General features: G+C 46.7%; 1 protein-coding gene across 1 annotated transcript; it reads left to right on the top strand.

Annotated features, from left to right (window-relative positions):
* The first annotated feature begins 1333 nt into the window (after window positions 1-1333).
* On the top strand, window positions 1334-24135 carry Lhx8 (LIM homeobox 8). Its single transcript, XM_028882922.2, has 9 exons — window positions 1334-1781; window positions 3628-3717; window positions 3924-4085; window positions 7325-7446; window positions 9620-9840; window positions 10298-10401; window positions 14468-14563; window positions 19655-19838; window positions 23434-24135. Exons 1-9 carry the CDS (start codon window positions 1701-1703, stop codon window positions 23478-23480), a joined length of 1107 nt encoding a protein of 368 aa, XP_028738755.1. The 5' UTR covers window positions 1334-1700; the 3' UTR covers window positions 23481-24135.
* The last annotated feature ends 762 nt before the right edge of the window (window positions 24136-24897 follow it).

The following is a 24897-nucleotide window of genomic DNA, read 5'->3' as shown; positions in this document are numbered from 1 at the left end:
CATTCCAGAGGGTCATCTCCGTGCAGCAGCTACGGAAAATACATCATTATGTGGATTCCTTCACCTAATCCTGATTTTTGCTTTTGACGAAATAACAAAACAAAAAACACAGTTTAGCTTTTCAGGCTGTCAGTACAAACCCGACTCCTTCAGTGTGCCACCAAAATATAGGTTACTCTAAATCTTAGGTCCCTCTTCTCTTATTCCATACTAAATCTAAAGGAGATCTCCTGATGGGGACCGGCTAGAGAATGCTAGTGTGAACGGGTGTGTAACCGCTGAAAAGGAAAGCAGAGATGGTGTATGTTCAAGTCCCGTGTCTAAGGAGGAAAGGGGCGATCAAAGGAAACGCGAAGTTGTAGTCTTTGCTCGGCCCCAGGCTCAGTTCATCTGGGAAAGTGTGTCCACCCGTCCACTGCCCGCCCCTCCGCTGGCCGCTGACGGCAGGTCCGGGCAAAGTCTCACTTCATCTTCCGCACAAGAAACACAAGGGAGTGAGATTTCCTATTCTTGTGTTTTACTACACACATTCCGTCTAATTGAAGTAACAAAGCATGGTTTTGTTACAAGTCTGGATAAAAAATAAAGACTCCAAGATGTCTTTATATTACTAACGTTCCAAATGTTTCGATTTTGTTTATCTAAAAGGACAAATAGTAAATAAACGTCATTTAAATATAACTTCTTACAAAATTTATCTTCTATAAACGAAGTGATAACTTACAAAGAAATTTTAAAAACAAACAAGCAAACACAAAGCTCCTACACTTTCCAATCCAGAGCAAAATTACTCCTACTCCCTACTTCTAGGCACACGCACACACTCTAGCACGGGAGTGCGCAGCAGCAATGGACGCCTCCATCTACGGCAGAGATTTTTGTCTAGAATGAAATAAAAGCAGCATTCGTGAGTAACATACTTTCGTCTTCCTTGTATCCTTGATTCCAAATCTAGTCGCAAATCAAATCTAGTCGCTCAGATGCCCCTTCTTTATCTTAACGGGAAAACTTTTCGCCAATGGAGATAGACCCACGGATGCGCATTTCCGAAGGACTAAAGCTTGGGAACCCAGGAGACCTCTGCTTCCCCTCCCGCGCTGAAAGAGATGTAACCCGAATCTTTGTTTAGGTTTTGGCTGGGGAGCGAGAATTTAAAACAAGTCAGACGAGGAAAGCAGATTCTAAAAAAAGAAGAAGAAGAAGAAGGAGAAGGAGAAGGAGAAGGAGAAGGAGAAGAAATAATAAAGAAAAGGGGGAATAACAGAAAAGTCAAGTTAATGGGCCATCCACATTTCCCCCACCTTTAACACTGAACTTGGAGTAAGTTGTCTGGTGCAGATAAAGATCTTAACATGTAGAGAAGGCGGGTTTTTCCGCAAGGAGGTGAGGCTGTCCCTCCAGGAAAAGACTTTCCCCCACACCCCCTCCTCCCCGTGAGGTTCCACCCTCTGGAAAACACAACTTCTTTCCCTCTTTTCCTGGAGGGACAGACCTCAGTGTAGCTGAGAGAGGAATCTAAGAACAGCGGGTCCGAGAGTGGCTACGGCCACTGTGGCCTCTTTGGACGAGACGCACTTTGGCACCACAACCCTGCGTGTTAGCTTTCCTTGGCGCTCTGGGGCGGGGGAGGGGGGCACTGCAGACACCCGCAGCCTCTGACCCTCTGGAGCTGGTATGTGATAAGCAACGCCTGCGGGGCCATGTATTGGAAGAGCGATCAGATGTTTGTGTGTAAACTGGAAGGAAAGGACGTGCCGGAGCTGGCGGTTCCCCGCGAGAAGGTGAGCGCGCCGACGCCCAGCGGGATCCGTTGAATAGCAGCAGTTTCCTTGAAAAAAGAGTTGCTGGGCTCCCAGGCGAGGCTCGGAAACTACCTGTCACTGCCTCATCTCCAGACCTGACTTTTTTTTTTTATTACGTAGTAGCGTTAGGTAGTAATCACCGCGTCCCCTCCCCGTGGGCTCACTTAACCTGAGGCATGGACACTCTAATTTGGGAGACGAAGTCTGGAGCGTAAGGTGCTCTGGGGCCATGTGAGTCCTGCTTTTCTTCTATGTAACTCGCTGTTCGAGGCGGCCTGGGACAGCGGTGGGCTGGGGGTCCAGGCGTTTGCGAGTGGCACCAGGTACCAATCGCCGCGCTCCGCTGAGCGCTGGCTCTTGCCTCGGGTCGGGCGCGTGTGGGGTCTGGGGACCCGCGGCGACAGACTCGAGGACGTGGGTCCTGCAGAGTCCCGCCGGCTCTTGGGAAGGGCCAGAAAAAAATGATTTCATTGGAAACACCCAAGGGGCAAGTCTCGCCGCAGGAGGCGAGCCTAACCCGGGGACCCAGAAAGCTGTCACCTCTCTCCGGAGGCAGGACCCGTGGGTGGCTCGCGTTTTAACTGGAACCGGTTCCCAGCCTGGGGGCCTCGGCAGGACGCGCGGGCCACTGCGGGCTTTGTGTTTGCCGGGAAGGTGACAGGTAGAGTTTCCGCCCGGATGCTTTGTGCGCGCGAGGACGCGGCCGGCCGGCCGGGAGGCGGCTGCGCTGGGCAGACCCGCGCGCTGGCTCACCTGGGTTTTCAGAGGACGGAGGAAAGGGAGACAAAGGGACGGACCGCGGGCCGGGGGCGGCTGTGGGCCGCGGGAGCCCGCCGACCCGCCAGCCCTAAGCAGACTTCTCAGAGAGATTGCGTTCGTTTGTAGAACAAAACTGAAAGTGCAGCCGGTGCTTGGGGACACTTGAGCGACGCGCCTGTGTGCTCTAAAACGTACTGACCCGCGTCGGGTGAGGTTGTGTTTTTTGTTTTTTGGTTTTTTTTTTTTTTTTTAAATGGGACAAATTAAATTCAGCTGGATATTTCCATTATTCGACCCGCTTTTTGCACTGGTTAAAAATAATCCTTTAGTAGCTAAAATGTTGACTTACTGAGCACTAAGTGGCAATTCACACCTTAAAGAAACCAGTGTAAATCGCTTACCGTTCTAATTGCTTCAAGTTTACCAAAGAGCTGCTGGCTCCGTTTAATCTGAAGCATTTTCATTCAAATCGTCGGAACAAACACCAGGCTTCTTAAATCCCACTGTAATTAGCTTTCAAGTATCCGATTAAACCTCTTCACCTTTCGGGCTATCCTATTCAAAAAGCCCCCCCTTTAAAAATATGTGTGTGTGTCTTGCTCTTTTAATTGATGTTATTAAAGAAATCAAGTTTTTTCTCCCCACCCCCTCCTCAGTCATCTTTTCTTCTCTCTCACTCCACCTCCCCACGCCCCGCGCCCCCTTTAGCCGGGTGTTCCCCGCTCCCGGGTGATTGACGTCTAGAAAGCAATCGCTTTGTGCGCGGAGGCCGGTTATTAGCTGGGTACCCCCGGCGGGGGGCGGGGAGCCGGCGTGCCGGGGTGAGCGCGGGGCCCCGAGCCACGGCCCCGCAGTCCTGCAGTCGCCCGCTGGCGGCGGCGGCCCAGGGAGGCTGCGCGCTGGCCCGCCAGCTGCGCCCGGGCTCAGGTGCCCGCGGCCGCTGCACGCGCCGCCCTCGTGCGGGGCCTTCAAGAGCTCGGCGGGGCCGCGGCGGCTGCGGGGCGCCGTGTGCACGCCGCCGGCTCCTGACCCGTGTCTCCCCGCCTTCCCCGCTGTCGCGGCGCAGTGCCCGGGGCTCATGTCGGAGGAGTGCGGGCGGCCTGCAGCCCTGGCGGCCGGGAGGACCCGCAAAGGCGCCGGGGAGGACGCAGGACTGGTGAGTGGGGCGGCGGCCTGCGGGGGGACCCCCAGTTCCTTGGGCGGGGCGGGACGCGGGGCTGCGGGGGGTCTTGCAGGTCTGGGGACCCCAGGGAGAGGACAGGGAAGGCTGGGGAGGGAGGACAGCCCTTGGGGTGCCCCCGTGGGGTGGTGGGACGTGGAAGGGAGGAGAGGTCTGCGGCCAGTGCCCCCTTCTTCCTGCAGGTGAATCCTGAGGGAGCTGGGGACGAGGACTCCTGCTCCTCCTCGGCCCCGCTTTCCCCGTCGTCGTCGCCACAGTCCATGGCCTCGGGCTCCGTCTGCCCGCCAGGCAAGTGTGTGTGCAGTAGCTGCGGCCTGGAGATTGTGGACAAATACCTCCTCAAGGTAGGATGGGGGGGGGGCGTGCGAGCCCCAAAGGGAGTCCGCGTGAGGCTCTAGGGGAAAGTGCCCCACCCCGTGTCAGCCCAGGCTCTAAAGTCCCTCTCGGCCAAGTGGTCCGCTCTAGGCCCCACCACGAGGAGGGGGAAGTGCCACTCAGGGTTGTCGGGTTGGGAAACTGTGGAGACGCGGTCTGCTGCTGTAAGGAGGGCTCCCCGGGTGGGTGCGGAGGGTTTGGGGAAGCGCCATCCATCCTGAGAGCTGCCAGTTGCCAGGGCTTTTGTTTACCAAGCCTAGACCTCTACTTACCTAAATATCCTGTACTCTCCACGGTCCCTCTTCTCCAACACGCCTGTGTTGCTATCTTCGAAGACTAGCCCAGGTCGGTCTGCCAACCGATTCACAATCTCCTTCTTTGACTAAAAACACTGTAAACTGATAAAAAAAAACACCTTTTGTTTAGACTGTTATTATCTTCGCGGTCTTGCAGGTACCCGGAACCTTCCCAAAGCAAAAGTTCATTTAAGTTTTTAGAAGCCATTTCGGTACCTCGCGGACCTTGCTAAGCACAATAGTGTTATGTCCTGTCCGTGCTGGGGGAGAGGGAGCCGCAGATCCAAATAGACTGAAGTTAGGCAGGCATACTGAGAGCCTCGGTTGAAATGTTCCACGCGGTGGTTTCAGAGTTGACTGACCTTCTTAATTCGGTTTAACTTTTTCTTTTAAAATATTGTGTGCAGGGGTGTGGGGGAATTTTGGAGTTGAAATTTTGGTAGGCTGCAGTTATCCATGCCATTGCAGGCAGGATCTCGGTCCCATGTGTCTTAACATGAATGCATTGGGTTTCCAGCTTCAATAGCTTTTAAAAAGCGCTATGTGAAAAAAAAAAATGTTTTCCTCTATACCAAATTAGTTGCAAGCCCGTTCACTTTCTCTTCTCCTCCCCATGCTTCAGCTTTCTGAAGGATTAATTATGGAAAGTAAAAGTTCAAAAAGTGAATTAGTGGGTTTAAGTTAATGTCAACATTCAAAAGCTGAATTCTGGGTGGAATGGGAATATTACTCTGGAGCCCAGATAAAGCACCAAAAGAGGCTTGGGTGAAAACAGTTTTAGATGTTGTTGATTCTTGAAGCAGGCAAACTAACCTGGGCTTTCTCTTTAAATCTGCATTCTTAAAAATTTCATTTCTAATTTGCTATTTGGAAAACTATAAATGTCACAAAACCATTCCCCTGAGTCAAAATTATCTTCTTGTTTTGAACAAGGTTCTCAGTAAGTAGCAGAATCTTGACTGTTTCTGAAACGGACTTAAGAACTTTTAACATATCACAGCAGAGAAGATGTAGAAATAGTTACCCAGTAAAGTCCGAGTTCTGCCTCAAATTCTAGCAGTCATCGTGTGTGATTTTATATATTGCTTATGCTTGTCTTCATATGATATAAAAATTCTAGCTGAGTGAGTTATGCAAAGTTTCCTTTTGTAATTGGACAGGAGTCTATCTAGGAAGGTTTTCTAAATGCAATCATAGTCTACTAGGTTTTATAAATCAACTAACTTTTGCTACCACAGCATCACTTAGAAACTAAATACTCAGCATCCTTACCCCCAGGTGAAGCGCTAACTCCTTACTCTAGGTTTGACTCTAAACTTTTCACTGGTAAAAAGTATTTTGACCCAGTGCAGATCCAGCTTTTGAGGCTATTGGAAAAACATCATCCTGTGGAGCAGCAGGTCACATGGAGTCAGATGAGTGGTCAGCGGGAGCTACCTGAAGCTGTGGCCCCCTTCCAGGCCCCTCCTATCACCCGGGAGTGGTCCTAGCCTGGTGTTGAGCCTTGGATGAATACTAGTTTAGAGAAGGGTTCCAGAACCCGTTCCAGAATCTTCCCCACCCTCCTTTACTCCCTGGCAAAGGCGAAGAATGTTAAGGAGCTTTCTTTTGTTTTTCAAAAGAAATTTTGTGGAAAGGTGTCAAGCCAGACAGAGGTCTGGCTTTTGTAGAGTATTATAGAGAGAGGCCAGGGCTCTGTTTTAAAGCCTTGCTTTAGAAAACAAAAGCCTGGGTGTGATTGAAGGCCGTTAGCAATGGAATACTCGGACACTTGGACTTTCTATATTAACTGGGAGCAACTTAGGGGAAAACGTGAGGAAAAATACATCTTTATTTCCAGGATGTCTTCATTTTAATTCAATTAACTATTTTTTTATATAGTGATTATATGGTTCTTTTGAAGAAAGACCCAGACCTCAAATTTAAATTTCCATCAGAAATGAAACACTGCTTTGAGAAAAGGCTCATAACTCAATAGAAAACCCATGGTTTCCTTCAAAGTGTCTTTTTTATGTCCATCCTATCAGAGTTAAAACACCCTGACCGGGAGTTACAAAGCATAAACCTAATTAGTCCCTATATCTACTCATCAGCACACTTCAGGAGCCGCTCTGCAGGCTCCATTTGGTGGCTGACATTCAGTGCTTAGAGGGGCAGGGGCAGCGCAGCTTCAGGTGACTGTAGTGTTCATTTGTTTCCTGAGCTGTCAAAGTCTAGAGTGCCTCTTTATTAAATACTGTCCTGCCTCACTACGTGGACGTATTTCCTGGGTGCTGTCATAGCCACCTATGATCAGACACCTCTCTTTCTCCAGGAGCTAGGTCGTTTGGTAGGTTGCCAACACCCTCCTCTGCACTCTGTTCTCTGTAGCTGTGCACGTTAGAAGCAGGCATGAGGCACAGATCACTGAGCTCTACTGTAACGACTTCTGGTGTGTGAGGGAAGTGGATTGCTTGCTTTCTCTGTTAGGATACTTTACAAAGCATTTTCTGTCTTTGTCATTCTTATTGATGGCACACAGTTTATAGCTGTTTGGCCAAAAAGTAGGTTGAAGAGGTTTGTATCTTGACTTCCATAGCTGCCAGGTTCCACCGTAGGAAGGATCAGAACAAAGTGAAAACAACCCATACACAGGACTTTAGAATAAATGCTCTCTCTGTGTTCATAGAGGTTTGGTCAAGGAGGGAGGAAGGAGAAGAAAGACAGCCTGAAGCCTTCAAAGGATTATAAAAACAAACTTGAATGTGATCTATAGGCGTCTGGTTTCTTGTTGGAGTCTAGAAGAGGATATAGGCAGATGCATGCTCATGCCAATGGTGCTGCTGGGGGGGGGGGCGGTCTCCAGAACATGTGTAAGGCCTTCCTCTTGCCTCCCACACCACATCGGTGCTCATCCTCATCTCCCCTCACAGGTGAATGACTTGTGTTGGCACGTCCGATGTCTGTCCTGCAGTGTCTGCAGAACCTCCCTGGGAAGGCACACGAGCTGTTATATTAAAGACAAAGACATTTTCTGTAAACTCGATTACTTCAGGTATATTGCTATTTTCATTTTAATAAACACCTCAAGAAGTTATTTTAAAAGACCTTTGTAACAGGACTTTTTGCATAGAGTTTGATTACTCAAAGCCAATTATGATGATATATTTCATTTTTTTTTTTTTTTTGAGATCAGATCTTGCTATGTAGCCTAGGCTGGCCTTGAACTCATGATCCTTCTGTGTCATCTCTCAAGTGACAAGATTAGAGGCTATAAGCACCATAATCAACTTCTCAAAAATTCTTTGGGGGGTATAATTTGTATTAAAGCTAAATTAGTGTTTGTTTGTTTCCTTTAGGAATTGGCTAAATAAACTTTGTTTTGGATCATATTCCCATTCTAAGGATGAAAGTTTGGGGTATTCAAGGATAAGACACATGATGGTAGCATTGCTCCTTGTTTGAAGTCAGTTGTGAAGTGAAATAAAATCATTATGGGGAAACTGATCCCTGGTAATAAACCTCTAAGATACCAGGCGTTTAGATAAAATAATCAGCTACACTATTTAAAAGAACAAACTGTCATAAATCAACAAACGGAATCATTCTGCCCAGAGGTCTTGTTTTATTTTTATTTTTATTTTGGTCTGTTCTTTGACTTTGGCTTCTGAGAAGTACTTGCTCAGTAAGTGTGCACATTCTCTCTGTGATCTCTCCATGGCTGTGTTAAGTGTCAGGTGTCTTCCAGGATGTACTTCTTTGTGGAGAGTTGTCTAAACCTTGTAAACATTACTTTAAATGTGGTCATATCTCTTTATTTGCATTCCTAAATTAGAAAAAGTTCATTGTGAAATTTTGTATAGCAAAATTAGTAACAACTAATTACAGCATCAATGCCATTTCAAAAGTCATTTCAGAGAGTTTAGTGATTAAGTTGAATACAATACATAGACAGGTTATAGCATGTGATCATAATTAGAGTCTATCTTATAAAAATCAAGTGATTTTATAATTTCCAAAAAATGCATACTTCTCACCAGAATTATGCCATTTTTTTCTTTTCTTTTTTCTTTTCTTGTTTTTTCAAGACAGGGTTTCTCTGTGTAGTCCTGGCTGTCCTGGAACTCACTCTGTAGCCCAGGCTGGCCTCCAACTCACAGAGATCTACCTGCCTCTGCCTCCCCAGTGCTGGGCTTAAAGGTGTGCACCACCGCTGCCTGGCCAGAATTAGGCCATTTCCTGGGCATTAGTAACAGTTGGTTCCTCTTCGACTTACAGTATATTAATCACCCTTTGAAATTTTTGATTTTTTAAGAAAATATTTATTAAAATCTGTTTTTTTAGGATTTTTTTTGTGTTCTGAAATTCATTTTTAGAATTCAGTGCTCCAATTAAACTGGTAATACTTAAAGATGGGTCCCTGGGTGGACACAGGCGGAGGTGCCAACCTTGTCCACCAGTGACTGTGGTGGGAGACAGAAAAGGGCATCTGATCACTACGACTGGGAGGGGAAAATTCCCCTTGCCTCTGGCATCTTGCTGAGAATGCCTACAGATGTTTCTGGAATTTTAGGCACTATTTCTACTCCCATGGCTGGCAATGTAGCCATTCATCGTTGCTGGAATGCTTCTGCATTTTTTTTTCTCCTCGCCCTTCAGGGTGAAGAATACAGATTCTGTACTTTCCCTGATAATTTCTAATTTAAATATGTCAGCATTAGTTATTCCCCCTAGTCATTGGGTTTTGTGTTTGTTTCTGGCACTGCAGATTGAACCCAGCATGTGCACACATGATAAGTACATATTCCGCCATGAGCTGCACCCATCCCTCCAACTAGATTTTAGCCGATCAATGTTCCTATGTTCAGTTAGTGTAGTCTTGCCCTTTGAGGTTTTCAACCTGGAGTGTGCATGTGTAACTGTGCATGTGTATCTGGAATTGCTACGCGACCTATAAGTGCCTTAAGATATGACACAATAAAAGGGCTATTGAAACTCCTCGTTCATGTATTTGAAAACTAATCATCTTCGCCATTACCAATTGAGGCAATTTTGTCTTTAAAGCAGATTTGAATTGTGACCCTGTCTCAACTGCTTCCCATACTGAGAAAAAAATTAATTTCTGTTTCACTTTCACAATACTTAAATCATTGCAAAGAGCATGATGATGGGTTAGTTTGGACTTGCCTGATACGCTCCTCACCATGCCTCCTCCCTGTGTCCTGCAGACGTTATGGGACACGGTGCTCCCGCTGTGGCAGGCACATCCACTCCACTGACTGGGTCCGTAGGGCCAAGGGCAATGTGTATCATTTGGCCTGCTTTGCCTGCTTTTCTTGCAAGAGGCAGCTGTCAACTGGAGAGGAGTTTGCCTTGGTGGAAGAGAAAGTCCTCTGCAGAATGCATTTCGACTGCATGCTGGATAATTTAAAAAGAGAAGTGGAGAATGGTAAGTAGGACTCAGAACACCTTTGAGTCTTTGAAGACCTTGAATGAAGAGATAAAAATTGATTCCACCCCAAAGTCATTCTAATGTCGTATTTTATACAAGAGGTAAAGGCTGTAAAGTCAACAGGGCTGCCAGGAAAGGGCTCCATCTGTTGCTCTGCGGGCAAAGGGTGGCCTCTGTGAGTTCCACACTGTACTCCGTGGCAGCAGCCTGGAGTTTGGGTTCAGCTTTATTTGTGCGTATTTGCCTTCCTCACATGGGCCTAGATGTATGCTTTTACTGCATTTCAGGCAGAGTGCACAAGGCTATATATAAAGTCTCTTATGGTCTATTGGCAACATGTTTTTAACACTTTACAAACTTGGAAGATGCGAAGGTGTGTGAGGAAACTACGACTGTGCATTAGTGTGGACCCATCTGAGTTACCAACCTGGGTGGTTTGTTTTTTAAAACGCAGGTAATGGGATTAGTGTGGAAGGAGCCCTGCTCACAGAACAAGATGTCAATCATCCAAAGCCAGCCAAAAGAGCTCGGACCAGCTTCACAGCCGATCAGCTCCAGGTAGACATGGCAATACATTTGCAATTTCTAAAACTCTTTCCCCGCCCCCAAAGAAAACAGACTTCAAGCAAATTAAATAGATCTCCATGCTGCCTGAGAATATTATTTAATAAAGGTCCTACACTTTTTAAAAGATCTAACTTGATGAGAATATCAGTGCATTGCCCTAAAATGTCATGGTCTGCAGAGTCCAGTCACGGTCGCTTTGTGTCCTTAGGGTCTTTTGGTTTTGACATCAAGTTAGGACACAGTGCCGTCCCCTCGAGCATCAGTCTAAGGCAGACATTCTACATGCAATGACAACAGAAGATGGCTGTGTGGAGACTCGGCACTCTGCTGTGTTGTCATTTAAGTCAATTATGTGAGGTGTTTAAACCACAGGGATTCCGTACTGGGAGGAACAGAACTGCCTAAGTGAGACAGGAATCCAGTGGTTGACGCCATCGTAAAGGGGTAGAGGCAGTGGCTCCACCGTCCGGCTGAGGTTGACTCTGCCTCCAAAAGCAGACAGACTTCGCTATCACAGTTGTCTAGGATGCAAGGATTGTCTCATTTGTGCACACTGTCAAGAAAATGTTCCTTGATTTATATTTAAGTCTACATATGATGATTCTTTCTGGAATTTTTCCAGATAATCGTATTTTCTAAATGATCAGTGTGGCTGAGGTGTTCATTTTAAGATGAATAACATTACTGCACCTCTTCCATGGGTTGCTGGGTGTGTTGCATATAGTATCTGCTTCAGCTCAGTACCGAAGGCAATCATGTCTCGTTAGCAAGTGAAAGAAAAACCACTTCCAGCAGTCAGAGCCTGGTCAGCATTTTAGACCTCTACAGTAAAAACAGAATGATTAGGAGTAACCTGGACATGGCCAGCATTCCAAAAGAATTTGGCAAATGGACCAAATGCTGAGTATTAAAATCTAGATCCATTAAGAAAAAACCTCCAAGTACACAGTTGCTTGCTGTTTATTAGACGTGAAGTCCATGATCGTAAGTAATATGTGAGAAACAGTACTTGAGAGACTTGTTGCTGCCTGAACCTTGCTGCTCAGATGCGCCCTGGAGTGCTGGAGAAAGCCACACACGGCTTCGGCTGATGTGAATTCTTGTCTAAGCTTTGCAAAAGCACCCGGTTTGAGCAGGAAGGCTGGATTAGACAGCATCTCTAATAGACACGTATCAGGTTTGAAACTGGTCTGTTCCATAAGGAATTGGCTGTGACTTTGACGATTATAGGCTTCATAACTTGGATGTTAAAATTCCTTACTAAAATTGTAACTGTGGAGCTTCAAAGTCATGGCAGATAGCTGTACAATCTCTGGTGAGAAGATAATTACAGAAAGAAAAAAAAAGATGGAATATTTGTTGGGGTTTTTGCAGGTCAGGTGCTATGCCAGGCTTCATGTTCCCATCATCTTCAACTCCTCAGCCACTGCTACAGTTCTCAGTGTAGTCTGCCTCCTGGGGAGTACGGGGTGGGGGAACACAGGAACCACCTGCAAGGTAACCAACTGCTCAGGGAATAGCAGAGGAGAGGCTCAGACAGACTTGCCCAACCTCTGTGCTTTTCATGTGGTTTTGCCTCCCAGGAGCCCATGTTCTTCAGCAGAACCCAGCAAGACAGAGAGGATAAATCCTGAATCTTGCAGACAGGCATATAGTTAAACTTGCAAAATACTTAAACTATGCATTACTACATAAGAATGTGACCTGAATCATAAGCTAAAAAACCATCAGAGTTGGGTTCTGAAAAGCATGATCTCGTTTATTCAGTATTCAGTAGCATTGATCCTGTACACAAGATGGTCAAAATAAATGAGATAAATCCTTAGTTGTTCCAAAGAACAAGAAAGCTGGGATAGCCAGTTTTAAAAGAGGGAAAAAACCCGAATCATTTACTTTCAACAGATTATCTGATAAGCCAAGTACTATATTCACCTTGTCAAACTGTCCCATTTTTGAGAAAACTGTGAATGTATTTAAATACTGACTTCAATAAAAATAATAATAAAAAAATCACTGTGAATACTGAGTTGAGACTGCCCATGTGGTGCTTGCTTTGGACGGAGGAGTGTTAAAAGAGGGCAACTAGATAAATTCCTAAAATTCCATTTCAGAATCTCACAGAAAGAAAAGTTTCCGATTGAAGGTATGTCTGCATACCCTCTCAAACGTGGCCCCATTGATAAGAAGGGCACTCAAACCCCTTACTTTTCCGGTAGACTCCTTGGTGTAAAAATGCTGCTTCAGGGCTTCCAATGATCATCCTGAAGAGCTCCCAGGACTGGGAGTGGCCTTCAGCAGCTACAACATCTGCAGAACAGGGAGACTAAGAAATCCAGTGTGTCTTTTCTTCCTTTTTGTCTCTTTTTGTGTGCGACTGAAAACTGGCACTAACTAAAGGAAGAACAATGAGGGCACCATTTTCTTTAGAATATTCTAGTTCTAATTGGCTGAGGTAAAGTTCCGTTCCATTCCTTCATGAACTGTCTTTGCTAAATGTACATTGGTTCTATTATTAAAACTTTTATTTCTAGAGGGCTTTTGTTCCTTTTTAAACCAGATCATCAAGAATGACCTTAGAAGCAATTTCCCAAGTATCAGTTCAGCTTGCTCTTTGTGAGAAATTAAAGATATGATCAATTCTCTTGCTGTTTTGTCTTTAGAAGTCACCCCCGCACAAGCACAGCTCGAGAGAGAAGCATTCCCTCTGATAAGGAAGGGAAAAGAGGAAGGGATGGAGACGACAGATGCTTAGTCCACTTTGCCACTTTTTTAAATAAGAAAAAGTCTGTTCCTTTTACAGTGAGTATAGTGGTACAACACTGGATGGGACACTAGGAGCATCTGACCCTGGAAGAGTCAGTAGCCAGGGGCATCTTAAAAGGATCATCATTTGTACCCTTGAGATGTTTCTGGACCCACGCTGGACTTTCTCCATCTCTTGAGATTTTCCTCATATTGTCAAGGTTCTGTCACCAACTCCAAAGTGCACAGTGTGGCACGTGGAGACTGTAGCATCCCCCCTCCCCCTGGGGGGGCATAATGCAGGATTCTTTCCCATAGTCCTCTGGGAGCTCCCACTTTTTCAAAGGAACCTGTTGGGCGACCTTCTTCTGGCAAGAGAAGATGCAGAGAGGGATGAGGGCATTGTCTTAGCAGAGGCTGCAGTTCCCCTGCCTGGAGGGAGGTGGGGCCAGCAGGTGGGGCAGGGGGGCTCAATTCCTGACCCACAGACAAGCACAGCCTACTACATGCTGTTGTTCTTCATTAATTATCTTTATTGCATATTCCCCTCAGCTGAATGACTTTGGGTAATAAAATTCAAATATGTTACTTGATTCTCATGATTCCCCCTTCCAAGAATCCAAAGGCCTTGACTGTGGCTTTCATTTTCTTCCTCCACTTACCTTTGATTAGAGGCAATTATTGGCATTTCTATATTTTTCTTCTAGGAACTTAAGATTAGTGCCCCCTCCTGGTGCCATTTGTGAATATATACATGTCATAGCACTTGCGTAGTGGTGTCAATTCGGAAGGTTACAGTTGAATCTCTGGACTCTGCTAAGGTCTTGTAAGATCTCAGAGGTTGATGAACAGGGAGCAAAGCCCTCCACACACACCAGTGGTATCTCAGCAGTGCTGTGTGGTGCATGTCTGCAGCAGAGCACCATGAAAACTGTTAGCGGCCGAGGCTGTGTGCACCCACAGAGGCCAGAGATAGATGTGGCGTGATGATGTATTTTGAGTTTCCAGTGCAGGGACACTTAACAAAACAAGAAGCCAAGTGAAGGAGCCTTGGTCTGTAGATTTATTTGTGAGTTCCGAGCCTGGAAGGAGAACGGGGACATCTCTAATGACACAGTTGAGAGGCAGCATTCCATCCAGCAGTGGGACAGTTTTTAAAATCTCAGAGTCTGTGTGACTTTATAAAGTGAGCCTTTCTTTCATTGTAAAATATACATCACATTTTCATCGTGTGTTTTATCTGTCCCGCCATAAAATTAAAAGACCGAGCTGTTAACTGTTTGCTCCCAACTTCTGTTTTAAAAAACAACCACAGGTTATGCAAGCACAGTTTGCTCAGGACAACAACCCAGATGCACAGACCCTCCAGAAACTGGCAGAGCGGACGGGCTTGAGCAGACGTGTCATACAGGTGAGAATCATACGTCAATCAAGAGATGCAGAGGGTTCTGCATCTGACTCTGTGGGTGTATGCTGACCTTTTGTGAGCTCCTACTTTAGGTCTCTTCCACTCTGAGCCTATTTCTTAAAAGCTCACGTGACAAAGTTTCCTGGAAAGACGCAGCCCTGTCTACTCACCACAGACTAAAGTATGGAAAGCACCAAGTCCGACTTGGTGAACCAGTGAGCTTTATGGTCACTCACAGGAGCAGAGATGACTCCAGCAGAGCTGCATCACCAAGGCTCACCCCAGTCTGGGGGACAGGTCACAAAGGCTGGGAACCTGCACACTGTGCAGCCTGCAAACAGCTCAGAAGACTGAAGAGTGTCCTTTCCAGGTGTCTCGGTTGGTCTAACCCTCTTTCAGCAGCTCAGCCGGCTTGTTTCTGCTTCTTCCAGGCAGCTAGGCTGGTCTGTGTAGTATGCTCAGCTTTTATAGTTTACTCTGGCAGGGAGGGGCCTAGTGAATCTGGTCAATTTCAGGGACTTCCTGAAGCTATTTTGAGTTGTTTACCTTCCTGCTTAAGGAGCTTCCCTGTAGGATGGAATATTTCAATCTCAGAAGAAACTGTTAAACAGCCTGACATTGGCTTTCCTGGACTAGGCTACCGTTTGTCAATTACTCTGTTCATCTTTATTCAGATAGCTCTGAGATCCTTGGGCTGAGAAATTCTGCAGTTCCAAGCCAAATCTGACCTGAGCTTTCCCCTCCTCTCCCCTCCCCTCCTCTCCCCTCCCCTCCTCTCCCCTCCCCTCCCCTCTCCCTTCCTCTCCCCCCCCCTCTCCTCTCCCCCTCCCCTCCTCTTCTCTCCCCTCCCCTCCTCTCCCCTCCCCTCCCTCCCCTCTCTTCCCTTCTCTCCCCTCCCCTCCTCCCCTCCTCTTCCCTTCTCTCCCCCCTCCCTTCTCTCCCCTCCCCTCCCCTTCTCTCCCCTCCCCTCCTCCCCTCCTCTCTCTTCCCCTTCCCTCCCCTTCTCTTCCCTCCCCCCCTCCTCTCTCTCCCCTCCTCTCTCTTCCCTCCTCTCCCCTCCCCTCCCCTCTCTCTCTCCCCTCCCCTCCCTCCCCTCCCCTTCTCTCTCTCCCCTCCTCTCCCCTCCCCTCCCTTTCTCTCCCCTCCCCTCCCTCTCCTCTCCCCTCCCCTCCTCTCCCCTCCTCTCCTCTCCCCTCCTCTCCTCTTCTCTCCCCTCCCCTCCTCTTCTCTCCCTCCCCTCCCCTCTCTTCCCTTCTCTCCCTCCCCTCCCCTCCCCTCTCTTCCCTTCTCTCCCCTCCCCTTCCCCTTCTCTCCCCTCCCCTCTCTTCCCCTCCCCTCCCCTTCTCTCCCCTCCCCTCCCCTTCCCTCCTCTCTCTTCCCCTCCTCTCTCTTCCCCTTCTTTCCCCTCCCCTCTCTCCCCTCCTCTCCCCTCCCCTCCCCTCCCCTTCTCTCCCCTCCCCTCCCCTCCTCTCCTCTCTCCCCTCCCCTTCTCTCCCCTCCCCTCCTCTCCCTCCCCTCCCTTTCTCTCCCCTCCTCTCCCCTCCCCTTCTCTCCCTCCCCTTCTCTCCCCTCCTCTCCCCTCCCCTCCCCTCTCTCCCCTCCCCTTCTCTCCCCTCCCCTTCTCTCCCCTCCCCTCCCCTCCCCCTTCACTCCCCTCCCCTCCTCTCCCCTCTCTTCCCCTTCTCTCCCCTCCCCTTCTCTCCCCTCTCTCCCCTCCCTTCCCCTCTCCCACCCACTTTCTACCCAACCCCCATCGTCTGATCATGGTCTTTAGTAAAGATCTAGGAGAAGAAGTGACATGACCAAGATAGGGAAGAGTGAGGTATAGCCAAACATACATGCTGTAGAATTCATGTATGGGATTCTGGGAAATTGTTGGAATTGCCCCTTTTGTAAAGAGGAAGCCATGACATCTGATTTGGGAAAGAAAGAACAAGTTGACAAAATTTGGGAAGAAGTGGAGCCAGGGTTTTGGTTCTGGTGACCAGGAAACTAGGGAGGTTTTTGGTTTTGCTTTTAAGAGACTTGACTGCAGCGTAGACCTACAACTAAATTCCAGAAACACGTTCACTAATTGCATAATGATGGCAGATACTGGCTACTAGCAAGTCAGGAAAGCAGCCTGGAGACTGCAGCAGAGAAGTCCGGGTTCTCCTGGGAAGGGTGCCGGGTCAGGAGTCCAAAGAGCTCATTGGCTGTTGGGAGGAGGATATGGTCACCTCCACCTGTGCTAGCCATGTGGTGTTGGCGGTGACCGGCTGTGTGAACAGCTTTTGAGGGACTCCAGGGCTCAAGCCACAGGGTCAGTCCCTTGAATGGAGTCGATTCTTTACAAACTGAGGAGGGGCCTGAGGGAGAGGACGGGTCGCAGAGGCTCTGTGAATGGAGGGAGCAGGGCCACACCCTGAGTGGAGGGATCCTGGTGAAGTAGCAGAGGTCTGAAGAAGGATGGCATCAAAAGCCTGACCAGGGCGGTGGAGAGAGGCTAGGGGCATGGAGCATTGTTAAAAGAATTGTTGCATTTTTTTTTTTTTTTTTTTTTTTTTTTTTAATCAACGGCACTAATCATAACCAGCAAAAAACAGTTTGGCCTGGGGTCATGAGTTCCTTTTTGGTATACATGTTCTGTTCATGTAGTTGACATTTAGGTGCTAATTTTCCGGGAAGCAGGAAGTGTTTCTGATAAACCAGTAAACGTTGCCTTTGGGACACCTGAGTTGGAGGCAGCTTCTCTAAAGCGGCTCCTGGTGACTGCAGTGTGTCGAGGCTCCCTTAGGAGGCTGGCCCCATGTCTCGGGCACTGCGCACATGTTCAGAGTACTACCTTTACTTTTTACAAAAGAACTAACAAGGGGTTAGTCCAGAAGGAGTGCTGAGAAGATCTAGAAGTCTTGCGGTGTTAAAGGCAATATGAATGTGAGGAGGACAGGACAGGAGGGGTCTATACAGGGTCAGCATCTTCACATGTCTGCATAGCTACCCTGTGAAGGGGTGGCTGAAGTGGAGTGTTCGTCCATCATGAACTGTCCTCACGACAGGCTGCAGGTGTGGTGTTGATGCTGCTGAAGACAGTGAAGTTTTCTTGTGGCTAGTTCAGACTCCGTGGCACGGAGGAGTCCTCCTAATTTCAGACTTTATTCATTGTGAAGTGGAGGCAAGAAGCTCAGACGTGTGACCGTTGTGAGTCCAGCAAAGGAGATGGAATGGCGTGGTCTTCCCAGAGTGGTTCTTATTACTGGAGGAGTAAGGACCCAAGAGACACCTGCCAGGCTGTTTCCAGGCATTTATTAGGTCACGATGTGCAAGTTAGATTGCGTTCCAGCATTAGCACTTAGATTTTATTTTCAGATTGGAACTTTCAATATATGTGGATTGAATGTTAGATGTTTTTGATGTAATGGCAGGTGACCCCCCTCAACAATGGGGAATGTTGTGTCTTCTCTCTGAGTGGTGGTATGTGCTGTCACAGAGCCTGTGGGTGGACCTGGGACTGGAGACTTTGGGGGTGGTCTCCAGAGAATGAGTGAAGAGGCTGTGACTACACCCTGCTTTTCCTTGGTGTATCTCCACCTAGGAACATTCCCTGTGCTTTCTCCAGTTACCTGCTCAGGCTGACCACCTATGAGACTGATAAGTTTGGCTCCCTTGGTTTGCAGCGATGGCTGGCCAGCCCCCAGGTTTTTAGTCCCAAGGTGCAGGATATGTCTTTGAAATCAGGCCAACATTTTTTCCCTTTTAAGTTCTTTGCACTTTCTTTCTCTTATCTCAGGCCATGAAGCTCCTACACAGTAGCCCTGGACACAGATAACATTCTTGACCTTACCCTGGCCTGCCCCTCCCAGATGCCAAAATGCTTATTCTAATCTCCTTGAAGTTTTTTAGCTCTTTATCATTTCTCCTGTGACACAATTTGTTTGGAATGAAGGTGATCGTGTGCATGCGTGCGTGCGTGCGTGCGTGCGTGCGTGCGTCAGGGATTGTGCCCAGGGCCATGCACATGTTAGGCAAGCCTTCTATAATCAAGCTATACCTTAGCCTGTGATAGCATATTTTAATAGAGTAACACTGTGTGTTGAAGCTGCCTTTCATGACAGAGTCCACTCACATGAGATTCACTTCTGGACATGCTCTGGCAGTCAGGCCTCATGTCCCTAGATCTGTATTTAAGCCTTGTCCTTCTGGAATTACATCATAGAGTGGATAGCGCAGTGGTTGGCACTTTGCTTTTTGTGAGGTCTTACCAGTTGGATGTGTTTTAATTCATTCTGCTCAAATATGGCTAGTTTGTTCTTATTATAGAGTTGACCTTAACATGCTTCTAACGGAATAGTCTATGTATTCACTAAGAGAGTGAGCTCAGCAGGTTAAATGCGGCTGGGATGACTCAATCAAGAATCTTGTAGAAAGCTGTGAGTTCTCAGTAGGGATTTTAATAATGTGAACAAGGATTTGAAATGCTTCCAGCAGGTGTCTAAGAATACAACAGTACTTTCTTTTTAAGTTCTGATTAAAAGAACTTTCCTGTTTTCTGCTTTTTCCAAATGCCAATAGCAAAACTGGAGACACTTTCCCAGAATTCTCAAGGCTTTACTCGTTTTTTAAAAAAGTGCCTTTTTGTTTTGTTTTGTTTTGTTTTAGCATAGAATAGATCTTTAAGTAAACCACCAGAGACTATTAGCTGAGAAAAATAAAAAGACTATTGTTATAATACTTGAGCTAAAATGTTTCTCCAGTCAGTGGACATTTTAAATTTTTTTCAGGCAAGATCTTATATAGCCCAGGCTGGCCCCTAGCTTGATATAGCCAAAGAGGCAGGATTTTGTATAGCCCAGGCTGGCCTCTAGCTTGCCATGTATCAAAAAATGACCTTCAATGCAGGACCTACCTGTGGCCTCCTCCCAAGGGCCGGGGTTACAGGAATGACCACCGCACCCGGTGTCTGTGGTGTGGGAGTGGGAACCGAGGCCTTGGGACAGCCTCCCAGCTCTGTCTGCAGGCTTCTAGAAGGTTTCTTTCTGGGGCTGTGTGGCAATGACTTGGGCCACTGGTCAGAAGCTGGTGTGTGACCTAACGGCCTCCGTCTTCTCCTGTCAGGTGTGGTTTCAGAACTGCAGAGCCCGCCACAAGAAACACGTCAGTCCAAATCACTCCTCCTCTGCGCCCGTCACGGCGGTCGCCCCGTCCAGGCTGTCTCCACCCATGCTGGAAGAAATGGCTTACTCTGCCTATGTGCCCCAGGATGGGACCATGCTGACCGCGCTGCATACTTACATGGATGGTAGGTAGCGCAGCACCCAGCAGCGGGTAACGTCTAATATGAGACGACTGGTTGTGTTCACAGTTTTGAAGGATTACCTCAGTGATGGCTGAGAAACTTTGGAGGGTACAGCAGACAGCGAAGTTATCCAACTATTAGTGTGATGCTCTGCTCTGCGGCTGAGCTGCCGATATCAGTGATGGCTCAGTGCTTGGTTTTTATCAGCAACATTTTTTGTTTGTTTCTTTTCTTCCTTTTCTTTAATTTTCCTTTGCTTTTATTTTATATGTATGGATATTGTCTGCATGTATGTCTCTGCACCACATGCATAATTAACCTCAGAGGCCAGAAGAGGGTATCAGATCTCCTGGAACTAGAGTTACAGGTGGTTGTGAACCACCCTATGGGTGCTGGGAATCAAACTTTTGTCCTTTGGAAGAGCAGCCCGTGTTTTTAACTGCTGAGCCACCTTTCAGCCCCTTTGTTCTGTTTTCTACTGGATACATAGTTAAATATTTTACTTTTCTATGGTCAGAGAAGGTATTGACACATCTCTGCACCAGAGCTTTTTGTTTTTATACTTTTTCATTGAAGTAAGTCACGCATATGAAAGCACACACAGGTGCTGGGCTTGATGACTTCCCCAGCCAGCATCTTCTATAAACGGCACCTGGATGAAGGAGAGCAGCAGTGTTAGCCTCCAGAAACTGCATGCATCCCCTCCATGTACTGGAGCTTTCCTGTGTCCCAGCCTGCCGGCAGTCGGGACAGATCTCTCCCATTGGCGTCCCCCAAGTAAACACACAGAGACTTATATTACTTATAAACTGTATGGCCATGGCAGGCTTCTCGCTATCTGATCTTACATCTTAAATTAACCCATTTCTATAAATCTGTACCTTGACACGCGGCTCGTGGCTTACCAGTATCTTACGTGTTGGTACTCATGGCGGTGGCTGGCAGCGTTTCCTGACGTCAGCCTTCCTGTTCCCAGAATTCTCTTCACGGACTCTTAATCCCAGGGTCGTGGGTTCGCGCCCCATTGGTCCTCAGCCCAGCACATACACCGAATGTCTGAACCTGCGGTGCCTCTCGCACTGAGCAGGATTACCATGGCAACACCTCCAGGGTATTTTCTTCTGCCAGACTTTACCCGGAGTTCAAAAGCCATGTCTTAATTTTTCTTTTTAAAACTTTTTGCGTATATATTTGTGTGTGTGTGTGTGTGGTGGGTGCATGTGTGCCATAGCACACATCTAGAGGTCAGAGGACAACTTGGAGGAATCTGTTAACTCCTTTTATGCCTGAGAATCCTGGGGATTGAACTCAGGTTGTCAAGCTTGACAGCAACTGCTCTTTCCTGCTGAGCAATCTTGGGGCTTCATGTGAACGGAACCGGACAGTGTGGTCTTGTATCTCTCTCTCCCACTTTCATGGAGTGTGAAAGTCATCCATGTTACTGACTTACTGTACAGAATTCCACTCACATCAGTTTTATGCTTGATAGCCTTTTGTGTTCCAGTTTGGGTGTTTTAGGGACAGGCTGCTGTGAGTTCTCTTGTGCACATCTTCTGGTACCTTTAATTCACACTTCTGTTTGATATATGCATGGGCTCTATGTGATGTTCTGACAGACAGCGTCACACTGTGCTCCAACCTCTTGCTTTGAGCAGCAGCATGTGAGCAACAAAGTGTTCCTGTCACCACCAGCATTGGGCACACTCTCCCTCCTGCATCCTGACCAGTCTGGGGACAGTGCAGTACCATTTCAGTATCTTTATTAGCGTTTGCTCATGCCTGACAAGATGCCCTCCCCTTCGGACATTCTGTCTATCTCGTGAAGATAGATCCTTTGCATGTTTGGCTATGGGCCGGCCTGAAGGTTTCTCTTTTCAAAACTAATTTATTTCTTGATTATAATCTAAGCACAAAGCCTTTTCAATAACTGCATGTGTTGAAAGTATCTTCTATTTAGAGACTTTACTAAGTTGTTTGATGTCTTGCATTAAGAGGACCTCTCAGTGGTCTTTAAAAATTATTTAGCTGGTTGTGATGGCAAAGGTCTTAATCCCACCTTTAAGGAAGAGGTAGAGGCAGGCGGATCTCTGAGTTTGAGGCTACCCTGGTCTACATAGAATGTTCTGGGTCAGCCAAAGTTACATAGTGAGACTCTGTTACAAAAAATTATTTTGAGCCAATGATGAAGATTTCTCACATTCCAACTTTTTGGCCTTCCATTTTTAGTATATTTTCTTCCAATTCATCTTCTAGGTCACAAAAATCTCTGTATATATTAGAGTGTAAAACTCATCCATTAACATCTTACTCAGTTGCCGACATTCAGCTAAGGACTCTTACCTCTGTGTTGATATCCATCCACCTGGCACTTAATTCCTAACGTGAAATGTTGGGTTACCCAAGCTGACACTGGAGCTGGCATTTGTTGGCTCCAGCATCTGGGTCTTCTCTGCATCTTCTCTGATGTCTTTCCTCTAGCTTTAGTCAAGCCAGATCTTATTTGCCACCCCCACCCCCCAAAAAACCCCAAACCCACTTCATTTCAAATTTGGGTAAGAAAAAAATCATTTGAGGTTCTGGATGGTATCTCTCATCAGAGACAACTATAGTTTCCTGTGGCACAAAATTGGGCTACAGGAAATCACCTGAAGCCCCAACAGTGCTTAGGAGGCTAGTCTAATTCTAAATGAGGGCCTGTGTTTGTTTGGTTTGTGTTTTTTCACCGCCCTGCCAAAGACTCAACTTCTGAGCAAGCTGTTGAACATTTCAGCCTTTCAGACAGACATTCCTCATGTGTTAAATTTGTTAGTGTCTTTGTTAGCAAGAACATTTTCCTTCTTTCCTCTCTGAGTTTGGACTTCAAAACTTCCCACTACGTGGGTATCTTTTAAATGCTTCCCAGCACATGATCCAGTCATTGTCTGGCTCTCCCAGTTGCTCTCAGAGGGAGGTTTGGTTTGAAACAACACAGCCTTCGCTGAAAGCAGAATTTTATTTTAAGTTTTGGTTAAAAAAAACAAACAGCCTATAATACCATTGTGCCGTTTAGTTATGCTGCTGTTGGAACTGTGTGTGTTCCTGGGAGAGACTCCAGTACTAGTTGAGACAAACACGTTTAGATGCTAGCTGAGGGTGGGGGTTCTCACCTGTAACCCCAGTACCCTGGAGACTAAGGCCTAGGAAGAGGAACCATGAGTTGCAGTTCGGGGAGAATGCAGTTAAGTACTCCTAGGGAGAACCTGGGCATGCCCCTCCCCCAATACCTGCACGCAAAGACAGGCAACATCTGCATACAGAGCTGACTCTCTATGAGAAGCACACAGTGCCTTTCTCGATGCAGGGTGAGGTGCAGTGAACGGGAGAGAGATGGAGCACATCGCTGTGCACAAAGCTTGTGTCTCCTCCTCCTAAAGATGAGTCGGTGGTCCTGCTGAGGAGGGAGAGTGACCACTGCTTATATATGACACCAGATATCACACAGAACTGATGCCCACAGCTGAGACAGCGACAAAGCCACCTTGCCTTGAGATGTCCTTGTTTGTTGAGACTACTTTGCCACCTTAAAGAACTGATGCCCACGTCTCTTTCTGTTTTGTAGCTCACCAACAACTCCTGGACGCCAGCCCTTGTTACCCTATACAATGACCCAGCTACCAATAAGTCACACCTAATTCCTTTTTTCAGGGATAGAAATGATTGAGGATATAGACTTGTCATTTATTATGTATAAAATACCATTGAAAAGATATTAATGTTAATTTTTTATTTAACACCCAAAGCATTTCAAACATCCTTTCGCTGCCCAGGTATGTATCAGTAGTTGGCCTGCAAGACACTTTTATTGATTCTTCATTTTGTTTTTTTGTAAAACTTATGTTTACAAGAAGAAAACAAGTCAAAACATTTTTTTGTATTGTCTGGAAATAGTTGGCTCTAGAGTGTATCTGTTAATTTATTTGTCATCAGAAGAGCACTTTGCCTAAAAGACTGGACTGATAATGTGCAAAATGTTTACAATCCTTTGTGAAACTGTAGTTTATCATTAGTTTGTACCTGTAAGTTATTGTTATAAATATTATCTGTATTTTTTGTTATATACAACTTTATACCTTGAAGCTTGTATCTGTGAATTGCAACTGAGATTGATTTTGACGGTGTTTTCGGGATGAGCTGAGAGCGCGTCCGTTGTAGCATGCCGCACACCCACGGCAGTGCCTGCACTTGGGGAGCTGTAGCTGTAAATACACTCTAGTTGACAAAGCCACCATCCTAAGTTCATTAAACCCTTGCCATCCTTGTGGAAGTCGCAGCCAGCTTGTTTTCTGTGTGTGTTATCACCACTAAATTGCTCCTGATCTTTTTTCAAAGCCATTTTGTTTTGAGCTGGGACATGAGTACGCTTTATTGGGAAACCTGTTTGTAGATGACTATACTTAACAAAAAACAAACAAACCCACATGAAAACATCTCATTTAAACTTTAATTGCTTTTAAACTAGATAGTCAAATGTGACCTTAAAGACAGAATGGTTTTCGGACTGACTGCTGGGGTATCTCACTCTAGACATGGAATGCAGCCATAGCATGTATTTCTTCAGAGTTTCAAAGAAACTAGTAGAGTTTCTAGAACCAGGGCTCTGTGTTTGGTTTGGTTTGTTGTTGTTTTCCCCAGGTGACTGCATCCTAGGGATTCTTAGTTCTGAATTCTCACCCCCAGGACTTCACCCTGGGCCTAGGTAATAGATGCTTCTCTGAATCTCCAGGGCGAGCGGTGCCACCTCTCCACACTCACTTCCTGACTTTCATGGACCACTTAGGGAGGGAACGGTAATGAGACTCTTAGGCTTAAGTGTTTGCTTAGTGGAGCGGACACACATCTGGCTGGGGACTGGAAGTAATAGTGAAGTATTTGTAATTTCATCTTAGTCATCATAAGTGCAACCAGAATGCAGTCACATGGGCACGAGGAACTAGACGATCTGCCCTGTGCAAGAAGCTGCGAGCCTGAGTGGAAGAAAAAAGCAATTTTCCTTTTCAGCCTGCTGCTCTGGTTGGAATCCCTT

Source organism: Peromyscus leucopus, chromosome 6 (assembly GCF_004664715.2).
Source record: "Peromyscus leucopus breed LL Stock chromosome 6, UCI_PerLeu_2.1, whole genome shotgun sequence".
NCBI classification, from domain to species: Eukaryota; Metazoa; Chordata; class Mammalia; order Rodentia; family Cricetidae; genus Peromyscus; species Peromyscus leucopus.
This window is presented reverse-complemented; position numbering and strand designations above follow the sequence as displayed.